This window comes from Phaenicophaeus curvirostris, chromosome 1 (assembly GCF_032191515.1).
Source record: "Phaenicophaeus curvirostris isolate KB17595 chromosome 1, BPBGC_Pcur_1.0, whole genome shotgun sequence".
Classification (NCBI taxonomy): Eukaryota; Metazoa; Chordata; class Aves; order Cuculiformes; family Cuculidae; genus Phaenicophaeus; species Phaenicophaeus curvirostris.
Genome location: NC_091392.1, coordinates 115,693,704 through 115,714,636, shown reverse-complemented (window position 1 = coordinate 115,714,636; position 20,933 = coordinate 115,693,704). Strand labels below are relative to the sequence as shown.

General features: G+C 38.2%; 2 protein-coding genes across 2 annotated transcripts in view; one reads left to right on the top strand and one right to left on the bottom strand.

Moving 5' to 3' along the window:
- Nucleotides 1–20,933, bottom strand: part of SH3BGR (SH3 domain binding glutamate rich protein) — a 614,594-nt gene that overhangs the window by 290,156 nt on the left and 303,505 nt on the right. The window lies entirely within an intron of this gene.
- DSCAM (DS cell adhesion molecule) overlaps nt 1–20,933 on the top strand; it is a 456,923-nt gene that overhangs the window by 341,987 nt on the left and 94,003 nt on the right. The window contains exons 12-15 of the mRNA XM_069872134.1: nt 7,698–7,894; nt 10,925–11,021; nt 12,446–12,574; nt 17,466–17,633. Of these exons, the coding sequence (XP_069728235.1) occupies nt 7,698–7,894; nt 10,925–11,021; nt 12,446–12,574; nt 17,466–17,633 (591 nt within the window). The remainder of the gene's footprint in view (nt 1–7,697; nt 7,895–10,924; nt 11,022–12,445; nt 12,575–17,465; nt 17,634–20,933) is intronic.

The window sequence follows — 20,933 nt, the reverse complement described above, 5'->3', positions numbered from 1 at the left end:
CTTCAGAGCTTTTCATTAGGATCTTATTCTCCCCAGCTGAATCTCCTTTCCTGCAATAGGAGCATTTATTGACATCCTGAATCTCCCAGTTAAGAGAATGTAGAATTTAGGATTGGATTTAGTGCTGGATTCACCTGACTTCAAGCTAGACTTCTAAAGGTTGCTTGTAAAAGTCTAAGCAGCTCACCCAGAGCTCCTTTTATCATCAATAAGAAGCCGTCCATTATCTTTAAAGCAAGATGGATGGCCCTCTGTAAGGTCTTGTTTCTCCCTAAGGATTGGTGCAGAAGAAGTCCTCATTTGACTAGCTAACAGCTTGGATGACTAATTTTTAGCCACCTGAAGTTAGGTTGAGATGAGTGCTACTGACTGATTCTGCGAAGGTGTTCTACCTCCATGCACAGGTGAATGCTATTGTGTGTGTATATATACACACAATGCAATAACACCTTTCTTTTAATATTAATGTGCAGAATATCTACATTTTTATATTGTCTTAATACTTTTATATAGAGAATGCCTACATAAATATATAGAAAGTTGCATCTTGTTGATTTTAATACATTTGAGTTCTGTTCCCATCATTAGAATATCAGACAAGACTAGGTCTACTAGCTCTCTTATACATCAGTAGATAGTATTTCATGATTTTTTTAGCTCAGAACCAAGCAGTTATAGACCCAAGTCACCATGCTTAACAGTATACTTACTTGCATGAATGAGCAGTCAATGAAAACCATTAATGTCCCAGCATGCATTGCTCACCAGTACTCATTTTTGCTGTAGCCAGAGTATCTTAGTGTGTTTCTGCTTCATTTAAAGCTGTCAATACCTCAATTAGTGCTTGCTCCTCTTCCCCTGGGAGGGACATTTACACATGTCATTTCGCAGCTTCCAAAATCTAGAAGGCTCATGGGAAAGGCTGGGTCATAAAATATGTCCTGATTAAAGCCTGTGTTTTCCAGTGACTTTCTGCCCTTTTTTTTTCGTTTAAACCTGTAAACTGTTCGTGTATTTTTAATGGAAGGGCAGAAATGTAAAGTGTAGAGCACAGCAACTTGTAAGAAAATGAGCACTGTCCCATGTGATGTCTCTGGTTTTTAATAATTTGTATTCAGTAGGTCACAAAAAATTAGAGCATTGTACTTTACAATTATGATAGCAGTAACCCTCTAATTTAACATTAAAACTTGATGCCATCTTGATGGCAGACTGAATTCAATTTAAGATCAAAGCATTGGCGAAGTTATCTAAAATAATATATTGCTAGTTTTAACTATTTAACATTTCTGTCCTTTCCAGCATGACTTTTATATAGGGTGATGAAAGATCATAACAGATTTGGAATAGAAAGTGGCCCAAGGAATTTACACTTAATGCAGGCATGTTTCTAATGATAATTTTTAGGCATCCCTGCTTTTAAGCAGTGGTGATGATAGTAACACTAATGTTGTCCATTAATTTCTTGGGAAGGAAGATGGTCTTTCTCTAAACCTTCGTAAATTAGTCAAGCTTTGATGAAAATGATTTTCCAGTGCCTCATGTGGGTTACCATAGTTTGTCACAAATTTCCACAGGCTTCTACTATAACTGACTGCAGGGAACAAAGCTGTCAGCTTATCATTTCCCATTTTCTTTCTCTTGGTTATTAGGAAATGCAGTTAGACAAAATGGGAATTGAAGCTGCATGGCAAAGTGAAAGAAAGTCACATTTATTTCAGAACCATGTCAAAGTCAAAGGGAAGACTGAGAAATATAAGCAGCTGCTGGTCTCATGTGTATCATTTGAAGACAGCCATTTGTACTGTACAAACATAAAACTAATGCAAGAAAAGACCTCAGGAAGAGCAAAGAATTGCCTTTGTTGTTTGAGAGAAAAGACCTTTTTATTTTATTAATGTTTTGGTTAGAATTCATAGTTGTCATGCAAAATAAATCGACTTCTCTTCCTATAATATGACCTGAAACCACTTCTGAGAGAATAAGATATGAACCCTAAATGTTCACAGCCTTTACCCTGACATATTCAATCAGATCATGAGGCACTGGTGAAGCTGCCAAGTACTCAAGACATCATTGTCATTCTTATTAAAGCTTAGCATCAAACAAGGCCTGTTCTAGCTTGGAAACACATGTTTGAATAATACTTATCATCAAAGTAGCTTAATTTATATTAGTGGAATAGAGAGCTGAAATGCTGCTTCAGGGAGAACAGAATCCTTGTGCATTCCTGCTCAGTGATTTATTTCTTTATAGAATTTATTTCAGATATTACCTTGTATGGATGTCCTAATATCCTAATAATGCAGTTTTTACATGCCACTGAGTCTCCTGTTTTGGTATGGGATTTGTAATGCAAACTTAGGTAGCTAGGACATGTACTGGTCATGTCTGTGTTTAATTTCCCTCCATTATTTATATTTCATAATCCTCGTGGATGTCACTCTTCACTAAACAGAAAGATGCAGTTTCTGCTGTGCACAGCCTCTTTTTCCACAGCAGTGCTGTTTTTCATACTGTTCAGTCAGAAATTAATTTTGCTAATAGAACTGTTAATGAAGCACTTCCCTATTGTCCAGAAAATTATTTATCTAACAGTTTTTAATAGAAGTATACAAAAAGCTACTAGCCTTTCTTTTAGTGCAGATTGGGGGTTGAAGATAATTTGATTTGGTTTTCTTTGTTTTAAAAATATTTTCTGGAATATACTTATCAATAAATTTTCTGAATTTATTTTGTAAACACAGTAGACTCCTGAAACTAAAGCTGAGTAATTAATTTCAAAACATTTGCTTTTTGAATTTGAAATTCATACCATATTGGTTAGTTACATAATTCACCCAATGTTGTTTCTGTTTGAGAGTTGCACTGCTTAGAGATAACATTGTTTACTAATTCCAAGCAATATAGTAAAATATTGCATTCAAAATTCACTTTCATGCAATATTTAAATATTTTTGATTGGATTTTTAAATTTTTGATCCTAAAAGAACATGTTTCTGTGGAGGTTCACAAGACATGGCCATGAGTAGGTCACAGACATGAATTTCATTTTCAAAATTAGAAAATATTGGTAGAAAATAGTTGTCATTGATTACCTGTTCTTTATTTTTCTGAAAATAACTTGTACTAATAAAAATGGGATGTTTATTTTTGTGCTAACATTTCTTTCACCCTTTAAGACATGCCGTTTGTCTTCTGGTCTTGAGCATCTCTTGAGGATGAGGAGTAAGCATTATTTTCACCTGCTAGAGATATCCCAGTTTTACTAATAAACTGTGTGCTTAAATTGAAGTATTTGAGAAGTCCTATTGATTTAAAATCCTCTGCTATATTCAGGACAACATTTGAATTCTGGAGAGATATGACTTAAGTAAGAAAAATGTTACTTATCAGAAAGGGAACACTGAAGTTAAGAGAAGAATTTTAGGAAAACACTCACTGACTCCTGGAGGTCTACTAAATTTGAAAATAAATTAACAAATAAATATCAACTAATTACAGTGTAAGAGCCAGTCTCCCTTAAATGTCAGTAATGTGTTTGCATGGGCTTTCTTTGCATCAGCAAAAGTGAATTTAGAAAGAGGGAATTGTTTTTTGAGGTTGAAAAATCTCATTTGTCATGGACAAATTTTTTCAGTATATATTAATTGCAAATTCAATTCTGTTTTGTCTTATCATAACACTTATCCTCATACATGATGTTACTTTTATCCAAGGCTGTTCAAACTGTATCAAAAGGCCCTAGTCCTCTGTTCTAGAACCTGTACAGGAGAAACATGATGTTCATCTTCCCTTATTATAGCACTACTGTGCACATCTCTGCAACTGAGCAAGGCATAGCAGGTTCCTGAATGATCAGTGTAAAGAAGAGGTTTTTGAGGGCACAGTTTATCTGTCTAGATGAACAACACTCTGTGTCTTTCTTTTTCATTGAGAAGGACTGATCTGAACAGCAACCTCGACTACTGAATTTTGCCTTTTGATTTTTAATGGCAAAGTTGTTAATACTATAAAGCAATGAGATTACTCCTTACTGGGTTGCCATGAAGAAAGGGAAAAACAGTGGGCTGACCTGGCAAAAGGAATTAATGAAACAGCTTTCCAAATGGAAGCATAACTTTAATCTGAGAAATCTCCAAGGTTAATGTTGCAGGCAGCAACTGTAACTTCTGTTATTTCCAATTTTGATGAATAGACTTTTAACAATGCCCAGAACCACATAGTATGATTCAGAGAAAGATGTGGAGAACCCCAGAAGAGAGGGAATGGAATTAATTTTGCCTATAGGGCAGCCTCCGAAATCCTAGAACATGATGCTATGCATTTCTTGCATATACAGAGAAACATGCCCTACCATTCCAAAATTATCTTATATAAATACATATCATTATATTTGTGTGTATATAACGTGTATTTGAAGAGATATAAAGGATTCCCACGCTTAATATGGCATCTGAATCATCTTGATATATCTCTAAATGCTTTGATTTTTTAAAGACATCTTAACATAATATCTCATGCATATATAGTACAAATCTAGTTTGCTTATTTACACTTTTCTGGATTATTTTGTCAGTGAAGAGCCAGCGTATTTATCTCAGTTATTTGCATCAGTAATTTGATTAAAGATGGTCAGAGGATGAAGAAATACATTGCCTAAAATATCTTTGGGAATATGGCTTTGTTACCCAAGATCTTTCAGCATAGAAGATAAAAAGAAGAGCTTATGGTTTAGGATCATTGGTGATAAATTGTGAAGAGTAAAAAATCAGGTTTGGAGGAAGGGGAAATACTTAGCTGTGAGGCATTGCTATAGCAATAAGGAATCTGTGTGGAAGATTATGTCAGAGGAAGGGAAGGATAAGCAGGGATAAAGCTGTATCTGAGGAATAAAGTCATCTTTCTTTATGTGTTTTTGTGCTGGTCTTATTAAGAAAGTTTGATGGGGGGTGGGGAGGAACAAGCTTCATAAACTGGCCTCTCTTTTCTAAAAACAAGCAAGATAATTACCTTGTTTGGTTTCACACTCTTACCCATCAGGAGGCTCTTGGCAGACAGCTGTTTAGGAGACCTTAAAGTGAGGAAGGCATCTCTGAGACAGGCTCCTTGAGACCTGGGATTTAAAGCCAAATCCATCCATTCCGTTTTCTGTAGGTGCACACTGTGTGGTCCTTCCTGTGAAGCAAGAGGAAGGTGGACCTACCAATGCAAGGCTCTTCTGCTCTGAGCTCTGAGCCCTCTCCCCTGGGGGAATGGGCATCCTGGGAGCTCAGGTGCTTCATGGGGAGGCACACACCACTCCTCAGCTCCCTGGTGGGCTAAGTGCATCTTCCCTTCGTCACTAAAGAAATTCAAATTAAGAGATACCGGTGGGCAGGAGGACTGCAGTTGTAGAAAAAATCATTTAGGTGACTTGGGAGGTTGCCATGATTCAATAAGGGGTGGGAAATGAGGTTAGAAAAAAAAATATTGCTGTAGGGATTAGGGAACATGCGAGAACCTGTGGAGGCTGAAGCAGGGAGAGGAGAGGAAGAGGTGAATGGGACTAGAGCATGTTGCTTTGAGGAAGTAAGAGGGAGATATGGAGAGGTGTGGCAAATGAAGAAGGAAGGGATGTGTGGGAGGCTTAGGAAATCATGGAAGGAAGAAAGGTGGTGGCACAAGATAATGGTAGCAATGTGAACTCCTTAATAGCCTATCACTCATTTGGATTTGGGCTCTCATTGATGAACAAAATGCATAAAAGGACATGTTGACTATTCCAGGCGTCCCAGGTGAGGGTAGTTAAGTTCAAGTGCACCTACCTGTGTAAACAGGTCCCACATATCTGGAGCTGCATAGGCCTAGTGCACAATAGCTTCTGCGTTTAGAAGCAACAATCAGATGACCACAGAAAGTGACTTTCTGAAACGAACCTCTTTGTGATTACTAGTTCTTGGACAGATGCCAGGTAAGACTGAAGATATCTTCATTCTCTGGAAGACGGAATCAGATGCGTCCTAATTTTGTATTCTGATTATTCATCATTTCTTCTCTTGGAATGCTTCTCTTTGACAAATCTAATCAGTACCTAATATCCAAGCAGTTAAACAAGATGTACTTCATCACTAATGCATATTAGTGCCTAAAGAGCCTCACATCTCACACAAGACCTTTCTAAAAGCTCTTCCTGTAATTATATCCTATTCAAAACTCTGACCCACAGCTTCACAGCCCTGTTAATTTTGATATTAGTTTGCTTTGGTACAGGAAGCCCTTGAACAGAACGGGCTACGTCTTGAAATATTGTCATATCCAAGCATCATCTGCTCTGATATGTGAAAAGGTCATGCCATCAGACATTAACATTTCAGAATAGCAATTATACTAATTCATTTAAATAAGGATATTTTTTCCTTTTTTTTTTTTGCTGCCCAGTAGCAATAGGTACAATCTATGCAGGAAGAAATACCGTGAAGGCCTCTAATCAGGTCCTATATCAATGTCATCATCTTAATATAGAGACCCAGAGAAGTTCAGGTAGAATGAGTGAGTTGTTCTGAAATGAGGAGGCAAATGTTCATGCATAAAAGCAAGGACAAAAACAAGGGGCTATTGCAGGAGGCAGCCCTGGAGTGCAAGAGCTGTGAAAGGAGTGGACAGATTGAATCAGAAGAAAGCAGTCCTGTATGCTGTCCACAGCTCTCCGGCTTCTCCCAAGCAGGGAAAGGGCCAGAACTGAAAGACGTACTCATAGGCTTTGATTCTTCCTACTCACAAATGCCCACAAGTTGTTCGTTGCTGGACAAATCATATGGGAAGGAGAAGCTTCTGAGGCCACCAAAGAGGACGCTTTGTTTTAAAAATGCTGTCTTTTGGAGATTTGCAGTAAAGCAGTCTGAGGATTTTTTCTTCCTATTTCCAGAAAATTTTTATTTCAAAATATGAAAATATTTAGGATTTAAGCCTATTCTTGCTAGCAAGAGAGTACTTTTTCCCAACATTAAATTCTTTTGAAGTCCTAAATGATTAATGAAGTTAACAATTATGTCCAAACTGTTCTGCATATACTCTCTGAATACAATAAAAATTCAAATCTAACTAGGTTTATTGCCAACTTAATTATAGTTTCAGTTCAGTACAGTTTAACTATGCACTCAGAACATACATGGACCAAGCTGGAAGGTTTTTGGTGCAAAGCATGTTTTTCATTTTATACAGCTCTTGGTTTAATTGAGCCCTCATTTTGACAGGTCATTATGGTCATAAAAAAATGGTAGAACACGTATCTGTCATCAAACAAAACCATACCTCGTCAGAAGAAATAAGAAATTTTTATCAGTTCTTTATTGGCCTGATATCTGAATACTTATTACTTACAGTTCCTTTATGTACTGTGACTATTTTAATTATATTACAAGTTATCCTGTGAGCAGCAAAAGAAATGGAGCTAGTCTTCTTTTGCATTTGCATGTTCTTGTCTCTACAGCCCCTCTTTCCAGTCTCAGCTCCTCTCTGCTAAGTTCCCTTTGATGCTCATCGTAAGTCTTAAGGAAATTCTCTTACACAGAAATGAAAGTAAAATAATTTCTCACATTTTTTGTAAGCTGGTCAAATACAGACAAGCTGAATGAGACCCAGCTTGAAGCGCCAATCCTGTATCATAAGACCAGTCATCTCACTAGAGAACAATCTTTTTTTTTGTCTGTTTTTAGTTCCAGCTATGATAACTTCCTATCCAAATACCACCTTGGCAACACAAGGTCAAAAGAAGGAAATGAGCTGTACAGCACATGGAGAGAAACCCATCATAGTCCGCTGGGAAAAAGAAGACCGAATTATTAACCCTGAAATGTCCCGTTACCTTGTTTCCACCAAGGAAGTTGGAGATGAAGTGATCTCTACTTTGCAGGTAAGAAAACAATGTGACTCATGACTCATCTATGTGTGTGAAAATGTTGCTTGATTTGGTTTTGGTAGGGTTGTACAGCTACCTCTGCCCTACAAGGTCAGAGCCTCATCACTCGCTCCACCTGTGGCACAGCCCTGGACAGCTGGCAGGAAAAGGAGGTGGAGGAAACCTCTGCATCCCACTCACTAGAAAAAGTGATTCTTATCTTCCCACACTCCAGAGGCAACAAGAGAATGAGCCTAGCTTTTATTCCACCCTGTCCTTTCTGTCTCAGGAGCAAAGTGGCTTGTGCCTTAGGTTGTCCTTCCTGGGGCAACACAACTCGGTTCTGAGTACGCTGCTGATAATCACTGAGTGAGTATGTGACACCTAGCTCTGATGTGTGGCGGGCTTACCTTCACCAAAATCATTCAGCTGTTTTGAGATAAAATATTCTGGTTTTTAAATTACTTTCTCTCCCTCCCTTTCACTCTGTGGGACATGAGAGACCATGTTACAAAGTCAGGTTAGTCATCAGATTCAAAGTGAGATGGAAGTAAAAGGTACATGTAGATACTTAAGTAGTATATCTACTACTGCCAGTAGCATTAGGCACTTATATTGTACACAGTAAGTAAAATCACCAAGCCACCTAGCAAAAGGTCATATTCTTATCTTCACTTCTGCTTCTGTGACAGGCAACTGCCCAGTGCTTTGGGAACCGTGCATCACAACTTGTCTAACAAATCAATATGTGAGACCCATTAACTCCTAAGCTGCCTGACCTGGGTTAGATTGAGGGGCTACATGAGTATATGAGCATCACTGCTGATTTGGGTACTTAGGTTTCCCCAAGATGCCATGAAAGCACAGGAAACTCCTGCTATTCTGGTGTCACCTACAATGGACAGGGATGTGACAGTGACCTCAGTATGCCAGCATACTTAAATTTAAAATTTATCAATATGAACAAGTTATCAGTACTTTTCTTTGTATTTTTACACGTGCCTTTATGAAATCTAAATGTAAAAAACCATATAGATTCTCAGTCAAAAATGTTCATTTTCCATTTTTTCAGTCATATTCTTAAAAACATTTTTTACCAGGCTAAAGGAAATAATTCTCTAGCTCTCCGGTGATTGTCTTAAGGTATATCTCTTTCATTACTGGCCAAAAACTGTGTTGTATGATATCCAGTAAAAATCTGTTTTTTCTCTCTGTGAGGGAGCATTGTCATTGATTTCTGTGAGGAAATGAATAAGTTCTATGTGTGACTTTGTTCATATTAGTGTATATGTGTTACAAACAGTATTTAATTATAGGATAGACTTATAGACCTCTCTGTCCTCATTCATCTTATTGACTTTAATAAGGTAATGCCTGGATGCACAACAATAATTCTTGTTGGAAGGCTGGAGACCTGCTTGGAGAGTTCTCTTCTGAAGCAGTTGTGTTCTACATGCATATGCATGTTACATGCAAAACCTTTGACTTCTGAGATGTAAAATGCCCCCAGAATAGAAAATGTCAGAATTAAGGTTGTCTCTGAAGCTCTTAACTCAGTGCTTTTGCATGTGCACAAGATGATGTGATCTTTAGTTGTATACTTAGTTTTATTTTTTCTGCAGGACCCCTGCCTCAGTGAGGCATGACTTGGACTTTCTCTGGAGTTGAATTAGGGTTGAGTAATGAAAGACACTGTGTGATGCAAGGCTGATCATTGAAAACAAACTTTTCACAGGTGGCCAATAATTGTGTGTTCTTTGTTTTCTAGGTACTTGCCTTGAGCCCTTGGGGTCTGATTTGCAGAAGTACTAAGCCCTCATAGCTGCAGCTTAACTCAGTGGAAGCTGTTATGAACACATGAAATGCTATTTATTCCTAAGGACTCTGAGTGGGGGGGGGGAAGTAGGCCCTAGGTGTATCGAATTGGGCTCTCAATGTTTTTGTTTATCTGTCTTAAAGCTCAGCCACACACGCAACGTAATACAGCTTGACAAGTTACCACATTGTAGATGATAACTCTCCAATATCCTTGTAGCAAGTGGAGAAATTAATCCATTTATCTTAACCAGTGGTGAATGAGAGCTGTACTCATATTACTTTGGCTTTGGTGAAGAATAAAGAGCACATGAAGTTAGCATGGCTCAGCTAATATGAGGCAACTTGTCAAGCAGCCACAAACATTATCATATGTCTGGTTCCTTAATTCCCCATACAAAATGGTGGTAATGCTCTTCATTATGTCAGGGTTTATGAAAAATCTGCTCATATTTCTGAAATGGGTATTGCATAGGTGAATGCCACGGAAAAGCCTATGGGAAAATAAAGTCTGTCTTCAGAGCACAGTTTGAACTATGTGCAGTAAATAAAGTGTGGAGCAGCACACTGAATGATAAGAAGAAAATGGTATTTGGAATATCTGCTCATTTGAAAAAATCCTCTCCCTATTGTACACTGAATGAAGCAGTGGTCCTGTAGAAAAATATCATTATAATCATGTATGTAAAAACTAAAAACTTCCTATGTCATTAAATACAAGTTGAAAAGAAAGACCACCCAAAATTAATTATGAGGCACCATGCTGAAAACTACAGGGTTCACCACCAGTGTTTGAACCTTTATTTCCTCCACACAGACTTCAGCCACTTGAGTTATTTTCAGAAATAACTGGAAAAAAATGGAGGCAGCAGGAGGCACCATTTTGTATGGAAAATTTCAGCCAACTGTTAAATACTTGGCAAACTTATGAGTAACTGCAAACAAGACTCCTAATGAGAAGCTACAGGAATAGGTGATGCTCCAACTCCTGACTACACTTGTAGAGCTAATAGCCTGCTTCCTCAACCCAGGTGTCACTAGTTTTGATAAGTCTCAAGCTTTTGAATGCTTTACTATGCATATATATGTGTGTGTATAACATGCAATATCTATTTATTACTGTCAAGTAAAACAGTTTGTGCATTTTTTTCTTGCACCATACAGAAAACCTGTTGGTTTATTTTCTCTGCATGCTGTTCAATCAATCACTTCTTTTCAAACCACCTATAGATCTTGCCAACTGTGCGCGAAGATTCTGGCTTCTTTTCTTGCCACGCCATCAATTCTTATGGGGAGGACCGTGGAATAATTCAGCTCACTGTGCAAGGTAGGAAGAGGACAACATAAGGAAAAAAACACAGCCATTGTAGTCCAGTAAGTGTATGCCATCCTCAGAAATCTGCTGGGGGAGGGAGGCTCTGATTCCTAATTAAATGTATTCCTCATTGTCAAAGAAATGAGGAGCCACATTAAGATGCTCGGTCTTTTATTTTCTATCATCACAGATTAAATAAAAATAAAGAATGAGCTTGAGTCTTTCTAAATTAATGAGTCTTTTTCTTAAATACACTAGCAGACAATCAGCTAAAGACATTTAAAACTCTCCTCTTCAGTAAGGGCAGTGGATATGAGGGGGTTACTTTTGGGGGGAGAGGGCAAGTGTTGCATTTTTTTAAAGAACAAATATGCTTGAGCCCTAATTCTGAAATTAAGCCAAAATGATCTGACATTAGAGAATGTTAAACCTACTGTGGATTGTTAAACAAAATATTTCAAGCTTAGTCAGTCAAAATAACTTGCAATCAGTTCGCACAATGCAAACTCTGGGAAGCTATGTTGCCTGGGGCTGGGGTTCCCCTCCCACAGGGTTTCACTTAGGCAGACATGGCAAATCCTGGGATGGCTGAGGTGACAGTACACAGCACAGGCAAGACTCAGCCACTGGCCACTGCTTATTTCTCTGCCATGCTTGTTCCTGTGCTGGTACGCCTTTAAGCATGCACACAACAGATTTCTAGCACTTCCAGATTTCTTTCTCCGCACTCTTGATTTCAAGTAACTGCAGATGTCAGTGAATGCCTAAGGCAGCCCTGTCAAAACATTCCAGTGGAATTTGGGGACAGGTGCTCAGTTACACCTCTGCTTATTTAAATTGCCTTGACAATTTAAAGGGGCATTAGAATGAGTAAAACTGTCATTTATGTACATCCCTAACAACAGAGGCAGAAAGAAGCTTTAGTGTAAATCTAAACTTATATAAAATCATTCTTGTATTAAATGAAGACTTTTAAACACGCTCAAAGAGATAGAAATTTTACTGCCCCCCTGATTAACAATTTAAAATTTAGTATTTGCATTTCTGTCATCACCTTGAGTGCAAAAACTGTAGAAATATTAGTGAAACAGTGTGTTCAAGGCAAACATCTTTTCTAGCATGAGTAGTCCAATCTGCAGTGCTTTTAAGGAAATACAACTTCATGTTGCATTTAAGAATTTTAAGCAGAACTCAGTAGTCAAGATTACATTAGTGATTCCTAGTTGAAAAGTTACTTTTACTCCCTCTGCGTATTCTTCAGCAGGTGATTAACTGACTCAGGGTACTAATGAATGACCAGAGAAAATGCATTGAGAGCTTACCACCAGCAAGCTATCCCACTGTCACACTTATTAATGCTACAAGTACGGGCTTTCTTCTGACTGAAACTCTGTGTGTGTGTCTGTGTGTGTGTTTACATGTGTGTGTTTACTCAGAGCCCCCTGACCCTCCTGAAATAGAAATCCGAGAGGTGAGAGCACGCAGTATTGCCCTCAGATGGACGATGGGATTTGATGGAAACAGCCCAATCACCGGCTACGATATTGAGTGCAAGAACAAGTCGGGTAAGAAATAACCTTCCTCTGAATTAATCCTCATTGCTAGTCATTCATCACTGAATTTATATCAAAAAAGATAATTCATAAATTGAAGCTGCCTGGTGGACATTTTCACCATGGTTTATTTAATCTTCCAGAGTAAGATTTATCCTCCTTTGGGTTTTGAGGGGTTTTTTTGTTTGTTTTTGAGGCAAGGACATTAAGTTTAGCATTTGCTGCTCTTCCCTTTTACCAGAGAAACCTACACCTTAGGGGGATAAATTTCATTCTGAAACAGTCCATTCTACATGACAGCTGGTACAATGCTTTTGCTAGCTGATTCTTTTCCCTGTTTTTATCTTTTCTCCATTTGGATTTTTTTTCTTTTATTTTTCTGGTTTTCCTATAGAAAAAAATACTGCCTTTACAAATTATTTTTTCCTATTGTGATGATTTCTAGAAATTTTTTTCTACCAATATATGAGTACATGGCATTTTTACTTGAAAGGCAGCAGTGAAAAAGGGTAGTTACAAGAACTTCTAGATGATGAAAGCTGTGTGGGAGTTTGCTGAAGCACCACGCAGAGTTTTCAGTAACATACTGGAAATTCTTCAAAGGATAAGATCCGTAGCACGTATTGGTAGGCCAATGCAAGCAGATACTTTTCTGCTAAGTCACTGTATGGTCACATCAATGAACATCTAATAAGAAAAGGAGGTAAATGGTTAAAAACCAAAAGGTACAACCCCTTAAGTCACGAAAATATTCTTGGTTTGGTGTGTATTAAGCACCAAAAATGTTCACTGTATATTGAAATCTAAAACAATCAAAGTACATTTGAACTATATTTGTGATGTGCAATCATACTTAAAGCTAGGCACATGGATAAGAACTGTCCCTGAGTTAGGCTTTGAGAAGTGACTAGAAAGGAAATTGTAATGGATCAATGCTTTCATATTTTAAGTATGATCAAAAAGACACTGCAAAATTATACTGTACAGGTTTGTGTGGGAATTTGTCATGCTGTTTCTATGGGGATGTAGTTCACTACTGGCAATGCTCTATGTGTGGTCATCAGTGAAAAATTCTGTTTATCAAAGCAACTATAGTACATTTATAGCCATCTCCCATAAGTTCTGTGATTTAAAAATATAATTCTTTATAAAATTCTAAACTTGCAAAATTAAAAAAAAATCTACCCATCTTTACTCTTTTCCATTTACCCACATTGTGGATTTCCCTTGCACTTTTCTTAGGGAAAAATAGTGTGATGCTTTTATTACTAGATAAAATAATTTCAAGAGTGTTAATATTTTCAACAGTGTTAAATCATCAGTTCCTATTTTTGCTTTGGCTTCATAAATGAAATTGATAATGTGAGCACAGTACCTGAAAGATTACAAGTAATAGTTTCCCACTGAGGCTGTGATCAGAAATCACAGTTGTGGAAATGTAGACTAGGCAAGGATGTCTTCAGGTGACATATGTAAAAGCTTCTGGGCTTTGAATCATAGAATCATAGAAAAACCAGGTTGGAAGAGACCCACCGGATCATCGAGTCCAACCATTCCTATCAAACACTAAACCATGCCCCTTAGCACCTCGTCCAAGAAGATGAAACACCAAAGATGCTCACTGAAGAACTTGCACAGGGTAGTTTGGGGAAGTTAGAACAAAGAAATGGGAATTAAGAAAACTTCTCACATTTTCCAGATATTAAAGGGACAGCAGGAAACTTAGGTAAAATATTCACAGTCCAGATGGTAAGCTCATGGAACATCCTGACAGAAGTATAAAACCAAAGTAAAGCTGCAAGCTGCACAGTTGTGTTTAGTGAGAATTTTCCACGTATGTTGCTTGCCCTGAAGACTCAGAAATGGTTTTACAGCAGGATGTGTTGTCCCAGCTTCGCAAGAAAGGAAACTGCAGAACTTGATAGTTTCAGAGAACATGCAGGTGACCACGTACCATGCATGGACTTAACTATATGGTGCTGCCTTCACATATTCTATCTACCCCCATCACGCTATTAGACAAATTCGTTACCCTCTAGAATATTAGACAAAAGACACACTAGTTACCTTTCAGAAGGAGCATAAAGTTGCCTGTCACATGCGTAGGTGGCACATAGGTTCTGGTTGCCATGCAGGAGCAATATGACTAGTGGAGCTGTTTCAGTGCTTAGATGAGGTGCCTGTCTGTACAGAAATGTACCCGTGACACTCAGACCTGACCCTTCACTGAGACCATGATGTGTACAAAAAAGTTTTGAAGGTAGGAATAGGTATGTAAGTCCTTCTTTGTCCCTCTCTCCTCATCCTTCTTTACTTTTGATGTCATTAGGGAAAGCTGAGGGACGAGCTGAACATCAGTTACACTTAGGTCCTGATCTGAAGGGAAAGAGCTGCATTTCCTTGTGCTCAGCTGTGAACCCCTGCACCTTCAGGATGCAGATGCCCCCACATCTGGAGCTGGAGGTTTTCCCGCCTGGGTGCGGTGGCAGTGCAGACCCAGGCAGGGGGCAGGCAGCCCCTTCCACCCCAAAATGAGCCTTCCAGAGTGAATGGTCCCTAATGGCCTTCCACAGAGTAATCCCAAAGCTTCAGTCTTTGTTTTAGGAATGGGTGGAAAGCTGCTGGTTTTCACAAAAACATAAATCTTTCATACATCATTGTTCCTATAACACTGAGAAGCACCTGAATGTAACATTTTTAGGAGTGAAACAAAGAATACGTTAAAAATTCTGCTCTTTCTTTTAACTTTTGGGTTTGTTTGGTTTGTGTTTTTTTGTTTTGTGGTTTTTTTTGCTAGCCCGCTGCTGCTTGTTTTATGTGCTTTTTTTTTTAGTCTTTCTAGGTAAGTAGATGTTAGAGCATTCTGCAACAACAACAAAAACGAGCCAACAGTCAATGTTAATATCTCACTCGATTACTTAACACACAGACATAAGCAAATATTTTTAGTCTTCGCCAGAAGATAACAAAATTAACTCTTTTTTTCTTCTTTTTTTTTATTTTTCAAAACTGTAAATGATTTTGGAAATAATTGTTTGATTTCTCTCTGGACTGACTCAGTTTGAAGGGATTGCTTTTGTTACCTTATTTATCCTTCAAATAAGAGATACACATATCAAAATATACTCCTCAAGTCCATGTGTTAATCATAAATAGACACTGGAAATCTACGTTTAGAAATACAGAAGACTGAGTTTTCATCTCTCTCTTCCTCCATGATATGTCATTACGTAATCTACTAAGAGTTACAAGAATTTTTCAAAATTGTTTATTTTATTTCATTAGTTAATATGTGCTCCAGAGTCCTGCCACTCAGAGGTCAGTATTTCAAACAACCAAGTAAAAACTTCAGCAATTTGAGAATATGCAGACTAAATAAAAGAAATTATTATCCTTATCAGGTCAAATTTAACACATTCTCCATACCAAATGAGTCTTTTTATAAATTCCTTTGCTGTTGGTGTGGTACACTGGAACAGACAGTCTTCTCTGCTTTTATAACATTTAACCAAATGGAGTGCAACTGTTGGTTAAAATCCTGTGAAGTTTAAGGAAGCAAACTGAAAGCAAATTGTAGCAGCACTGCCTGCAGGTAACTCCTTTAGAGCTTCTGAAAGTATTCTACAGAGAAAGCTGTGATGAACTCAGTTGCCAAGGAAAAATATATTCAAGTGACTTTGGCTAGCACTTAAATGTCTGATTCCTAAATGTCTTCTGGGTAAACTAAGACACATAGACAAACAAACAGGCTCTGTAATAAGCCAAGCTGCAGATGTCATTGTGACAACTTGTGCATCTTCTAGCAAGCTCATATAAAAGAATTTACACAGTATGTGCAAATATTTTGTATCTAAGTGATCTTTCTATTTTTAAACTAGTCTTTCCCATATGCTGAGCTTTCTGTGATCCTGCCTACAGTGACCCATGCTGTAAAACACTCCTGTAGAGCCTCCCGTGACATCCCCCATAGGATGTTACAGAGGTTAAAGGAAGAACATTGCCTGCAGTAAGAAAGAAATGAAGGATGGAAACTCATAAAAGGCATCAAGATGCTTTAAACAGATAGATTCTATTATTTTGTTTGCAGCAATTGACTACTTGGATAACAAGGAAGTCTTACTGTGTTTAGCCAATTTCCACCCTTTTTCCTATTGTATGTCTGGGGAATTTATAAAAAACATAGCAGGGCAGGTGAGTAATAAGCATGAATAATAACAATGTACTCCTCCTTTTACAGATACAGGGAAACAGTTAAGAGGCTTCTATATTCCCCTTGTATTAAACCACTCCTGCAGCCTAACATGATGCAGGGAAATAACATCAGTCCTGGAGGGAGCTGAGCCCCACATCTAAGTCAGCAAAGTACTCCAAGCTCATGTTCGCTGTTCACTTATGGTCTGAGCTCCTAGAGTTTAGGATCAAACCTTCTGCCTGATATCTGCTAGAACCCTCATTACTGTTTATTACCTCCCTTTTCCTCCTTTTTGGAGCACAACCAACCTTCTCTGTGAGTGAGGATTTCTGTGGGGCAGCAGCTCCCATCTTTTTCACAGTTGTCCCAGTGTAGCAATGGTAAAAACCCAATATGTACACACATAAACTGGGAAGGCTTTGCCACTCTCATCAGTCCCTCAAAAAAAAAGGGCAAAAGAATAGCTGTTTCCTCAGTGTTACTTGTGACCCTGGTGCTGAAATCCCATTATTCACAACACCATGTTGGAAGCAGTCAGGAGTGCTGTCAAGGAAGGCAATCACTTGATTTCCTTGTAGCGGCAGACGTTATCTGGGTTAATTCAGCAATGGCAATATTCTGCTCTATGGGATGATTTAAATGCATGCTTGTGTTACAAATGTTAATATAATCTTTTATTTCTCTGTTTTATTTCAATCTCTTCTTAAATAGACTCCTGGGATTCTGTTCAGAGAACCAAAGATGTTTCCCCTCAGCTAAACCAAGCCACTATCATTGACCTCCACCCTTCATCAACTTACAACATTCGCATGTATGCCAAGAATCGCATCGGCAAGAGCGAGGCCAGCAATGAACTCACTATCACTACCGATGAAGCAGGTACATTTTGGGTTTGTAGCATCTAAATTTTGCTGAGAATTATTTCTCTTTCACGTGAGGAATCTTCACTTGAAATGCAGCTTATGTTGCTGCAGCTACATCAAAAGAAATACTAAATTATTCCCATAAAGCATTGTGACTTTTGCAACTTCATGGTGCAGGCCTGTAGTTAAAGCTGTTCAGTGGCATCTAGTGGTCAAAGAAGACATCGTGCTCCAAATTTTTAGCCTAGGATACTGGAAATGGCATGCCTGTATCTATAGTTAGGGTACTCAATCAACAACATCTTGTTTTTAGTGATAGTTCCTTCCCTGTGGGTCTTGTGGCTTTCCCTAGATGCTCGGGAATGCCTGTGTGGTACATGTAACAGTGAAAAAGACTTAAGGTTGAGAAGCAGAGGGCTACACCTCTCTATTTCAGCAATTGGGAATGAGAATACTGAATGGACGTATAGACTTCTGCCAGGTGTATTTTGTAATTATATACAAATGTGTGCAGTTGGGAGTAACCCAAGCAGCTTCAACATCCTTAGCCATGAAACTAGGTGAAGTTACTCTGAGAAGTCTTGACCAGACAGGATCTTGCTCATTTGTATTTGAGAACGTGTTTTTATCTTGTTAAATTTATTTTTCCTTTTACCTTATGCTAAGTCAGCAATGCTTTCTTCTTTGGGGATCTTGAGAAGAAAACAATAATGCAAGTATCTGGGTGACAGTGTCCTGGCAGTGAAAACCCTACTTCTTTTTCAAGATTTGTGTTGGTCTAGACTTTGAACAGTTGACAACTGATTTTCAGTTTAGCTCATATGAATACAACTGTGTAGTTCCCACTTATTTTCTCTGTGGGTGAATTTACTACTGTGAAAATATACCCCTTCTCAGGAGAACATGGTTTTGGTTCTGAGGGACATTCTGAATAAGAACAGGACACAAGGCCTCATAGTGCAAAGCAGAGCAAGCAGGAGACAACATGAGTTGCATCACTCTCTTCACCAAGTGTCTTTTTTCATCCTTGTGGAAGGAAAGGAGTGGAGAGTTTTCACACTTTTACGAGCTTTCGTTGAACCGCTTTATTAACAGTGAATCGTTTGTTTGCAAATTTTTTTTCATTTCATCAGGGTTTTTCTCTTCCTTTGCTTAATGAAAATGTCAAACAACTAGAGAAAACAAATTATCCATTCTTTGGTCAGCTTCATCTATGTCCTTAAAAAGCTCATCCTTCATTGTGCATATACGTAAAACTAGAGGGATGGATCTTGGATCTACCCTCTCATTCTCTCTTATTCACCCATGCTCAGATTATTTCTTACTTGCTGAGTTTTTCCTGACTGATAATTAAGTTGTCAAGATCAGCAGCTGGCCTTGAAATAAAAACACAGCTTCCCCATCAACAGGGTGGAACCTTAACATCCTGTTTTATTCAGTTCTTTGTAACCAAGTTTCAGAATAATAGATCCTTTTGTCCCTGTCTTTTAAGGAGTCATCTATTTGCAGAAAAAGACCAGCAGTGTGGAACTGTATTCAAAAGTCACTGATCTACCTAGGGAACAATTGGAAGAGAGGAGGTCAGGTTTAGGCAGAGTATATGTTTGTCTCATGGGTTTTGCTTTCAGGCAGTGCACAATGTACAGAAGCATAATTTTTTGAACATTGTTTACTTCTGTTCTCTGCTTTTACAATAGGAAATGGTGAACTGCATGGGTGCAGGGAATGAAAGAAAAGATAATGAGAAGAGAGAGAAAAAAAAAGAAGTCCAGGAAAGACAATATAAAACCTAAGCAACTCAAATTATGTTTTTGGCAAGGGGGCCACAGATTGCATATCACCTGAGTGACTCAGCATTAGCTATTAGAAAGAAAACTGACAAGGGTCTCTGTGTCAAAACAATAGTCAAGCATGGCATGATTTCAAAGCTTGCAGACCACATCTTTCCCTCTATACAATCACAGTTAGCTCCTGTGTTGGAAAATACAACACACTTGCACCAGCTCTTGCCAGAAAAATGAAAGCATTATGGCTGTTGTTTAATACTGAAATCAGTAGAGAAAGCTGCAATGTCTGGGTCTTCTTTATGTCTTTGTCACAAACTCTGTATGACATTAATTAAGTAAAATAAATTACTTACTTCTTATTTAGCTTTTCACCATAGTATGCTGGGGACTTAACTATACAAGTCCATAACAACTTCTGGGGTCTTTCAAGGAGATGCTAAGATTTTAAGGAGAACATTTTAAAACTCATTTTTAGAATCAAATGCTTTGCTCAAATTCCTTTACATTATAATGTATCTGGAGAAATGGCATTCACATTTGTCAACAGGGGGACAGAATCAAGGAGAGGATCAAAAAAAAATTCATTGAGATCCCATTTTTTGCCAGTGGATTTTTTCCTCTTCTCCTTCCTGCACATTCATGCAAGGGGTATTGAAATAAAGTTCTTTCAACCTTTGGAAACTTTCCATATGAAGGGTAGTAAAGAATGACACAGAATAGGGCATATTTAATAACTTAAGCATACTATAGGCTGTATTCTGTGTGTCTCTGCTTTCATCAGTTAAAGCAAAATGTTCTGGTTCCTTTCACCACAGCTGTCATTTACTGCTGCTCCACCTCTAACAGCCCCATCTCACACTTTTTATTGCTTTACTTCCATTGTCATGCTATTAAACTTAATTTAATACCTTTTACTGAGGCCATATTCTGCGCCAAGGGAACCCTCCACAGCAGCTCAAGATTACTCCATTCCTTTCTTGAGATCTTTCTTGTGCAATGATTTACCTCACTTCACACCTCTCCATTCAATCCCAGCTGATTCTTGGTCTGCTTTGTAGCTGCCCAGTTGACAAGTAAGTTCCCCTAGACTCAGGGTCTCCTTTTTTCATGTGCTTTTAAAGCATCATGTGCACCCTTGGTAGCCTATCAATAGTAAATAAACCTTCTTCTGACTCAGGCAGTAGCTGCAGTGGCTTTTTCCATCTGGCAGTTATTTTTTGCCTGATTTCCAGGCTGAGATACTTACACTGGGGAGGGAGAGAGGGTAAAGTGTGCAGGGTGTGTGTGTATAAAAGATTTGATATTTGACTGAATGTGCTTAGTCTCAGGTGAACAAAGGGAGTACCACTGGAAAGTTTGTGAGATTGTGAAGGCAGGATGAGGAACTCCTACTTTCAAATGGGCTCTATTGGCTTTCTGCAGGGTTCTGACTGCTGAAAATATGCCTTGCCTATTTACAAAACAGAAATAGAATTGTGAGCATATGACTAAACAGGTCGCTATTATTCATTCTTACTCTTTTTGTCAGG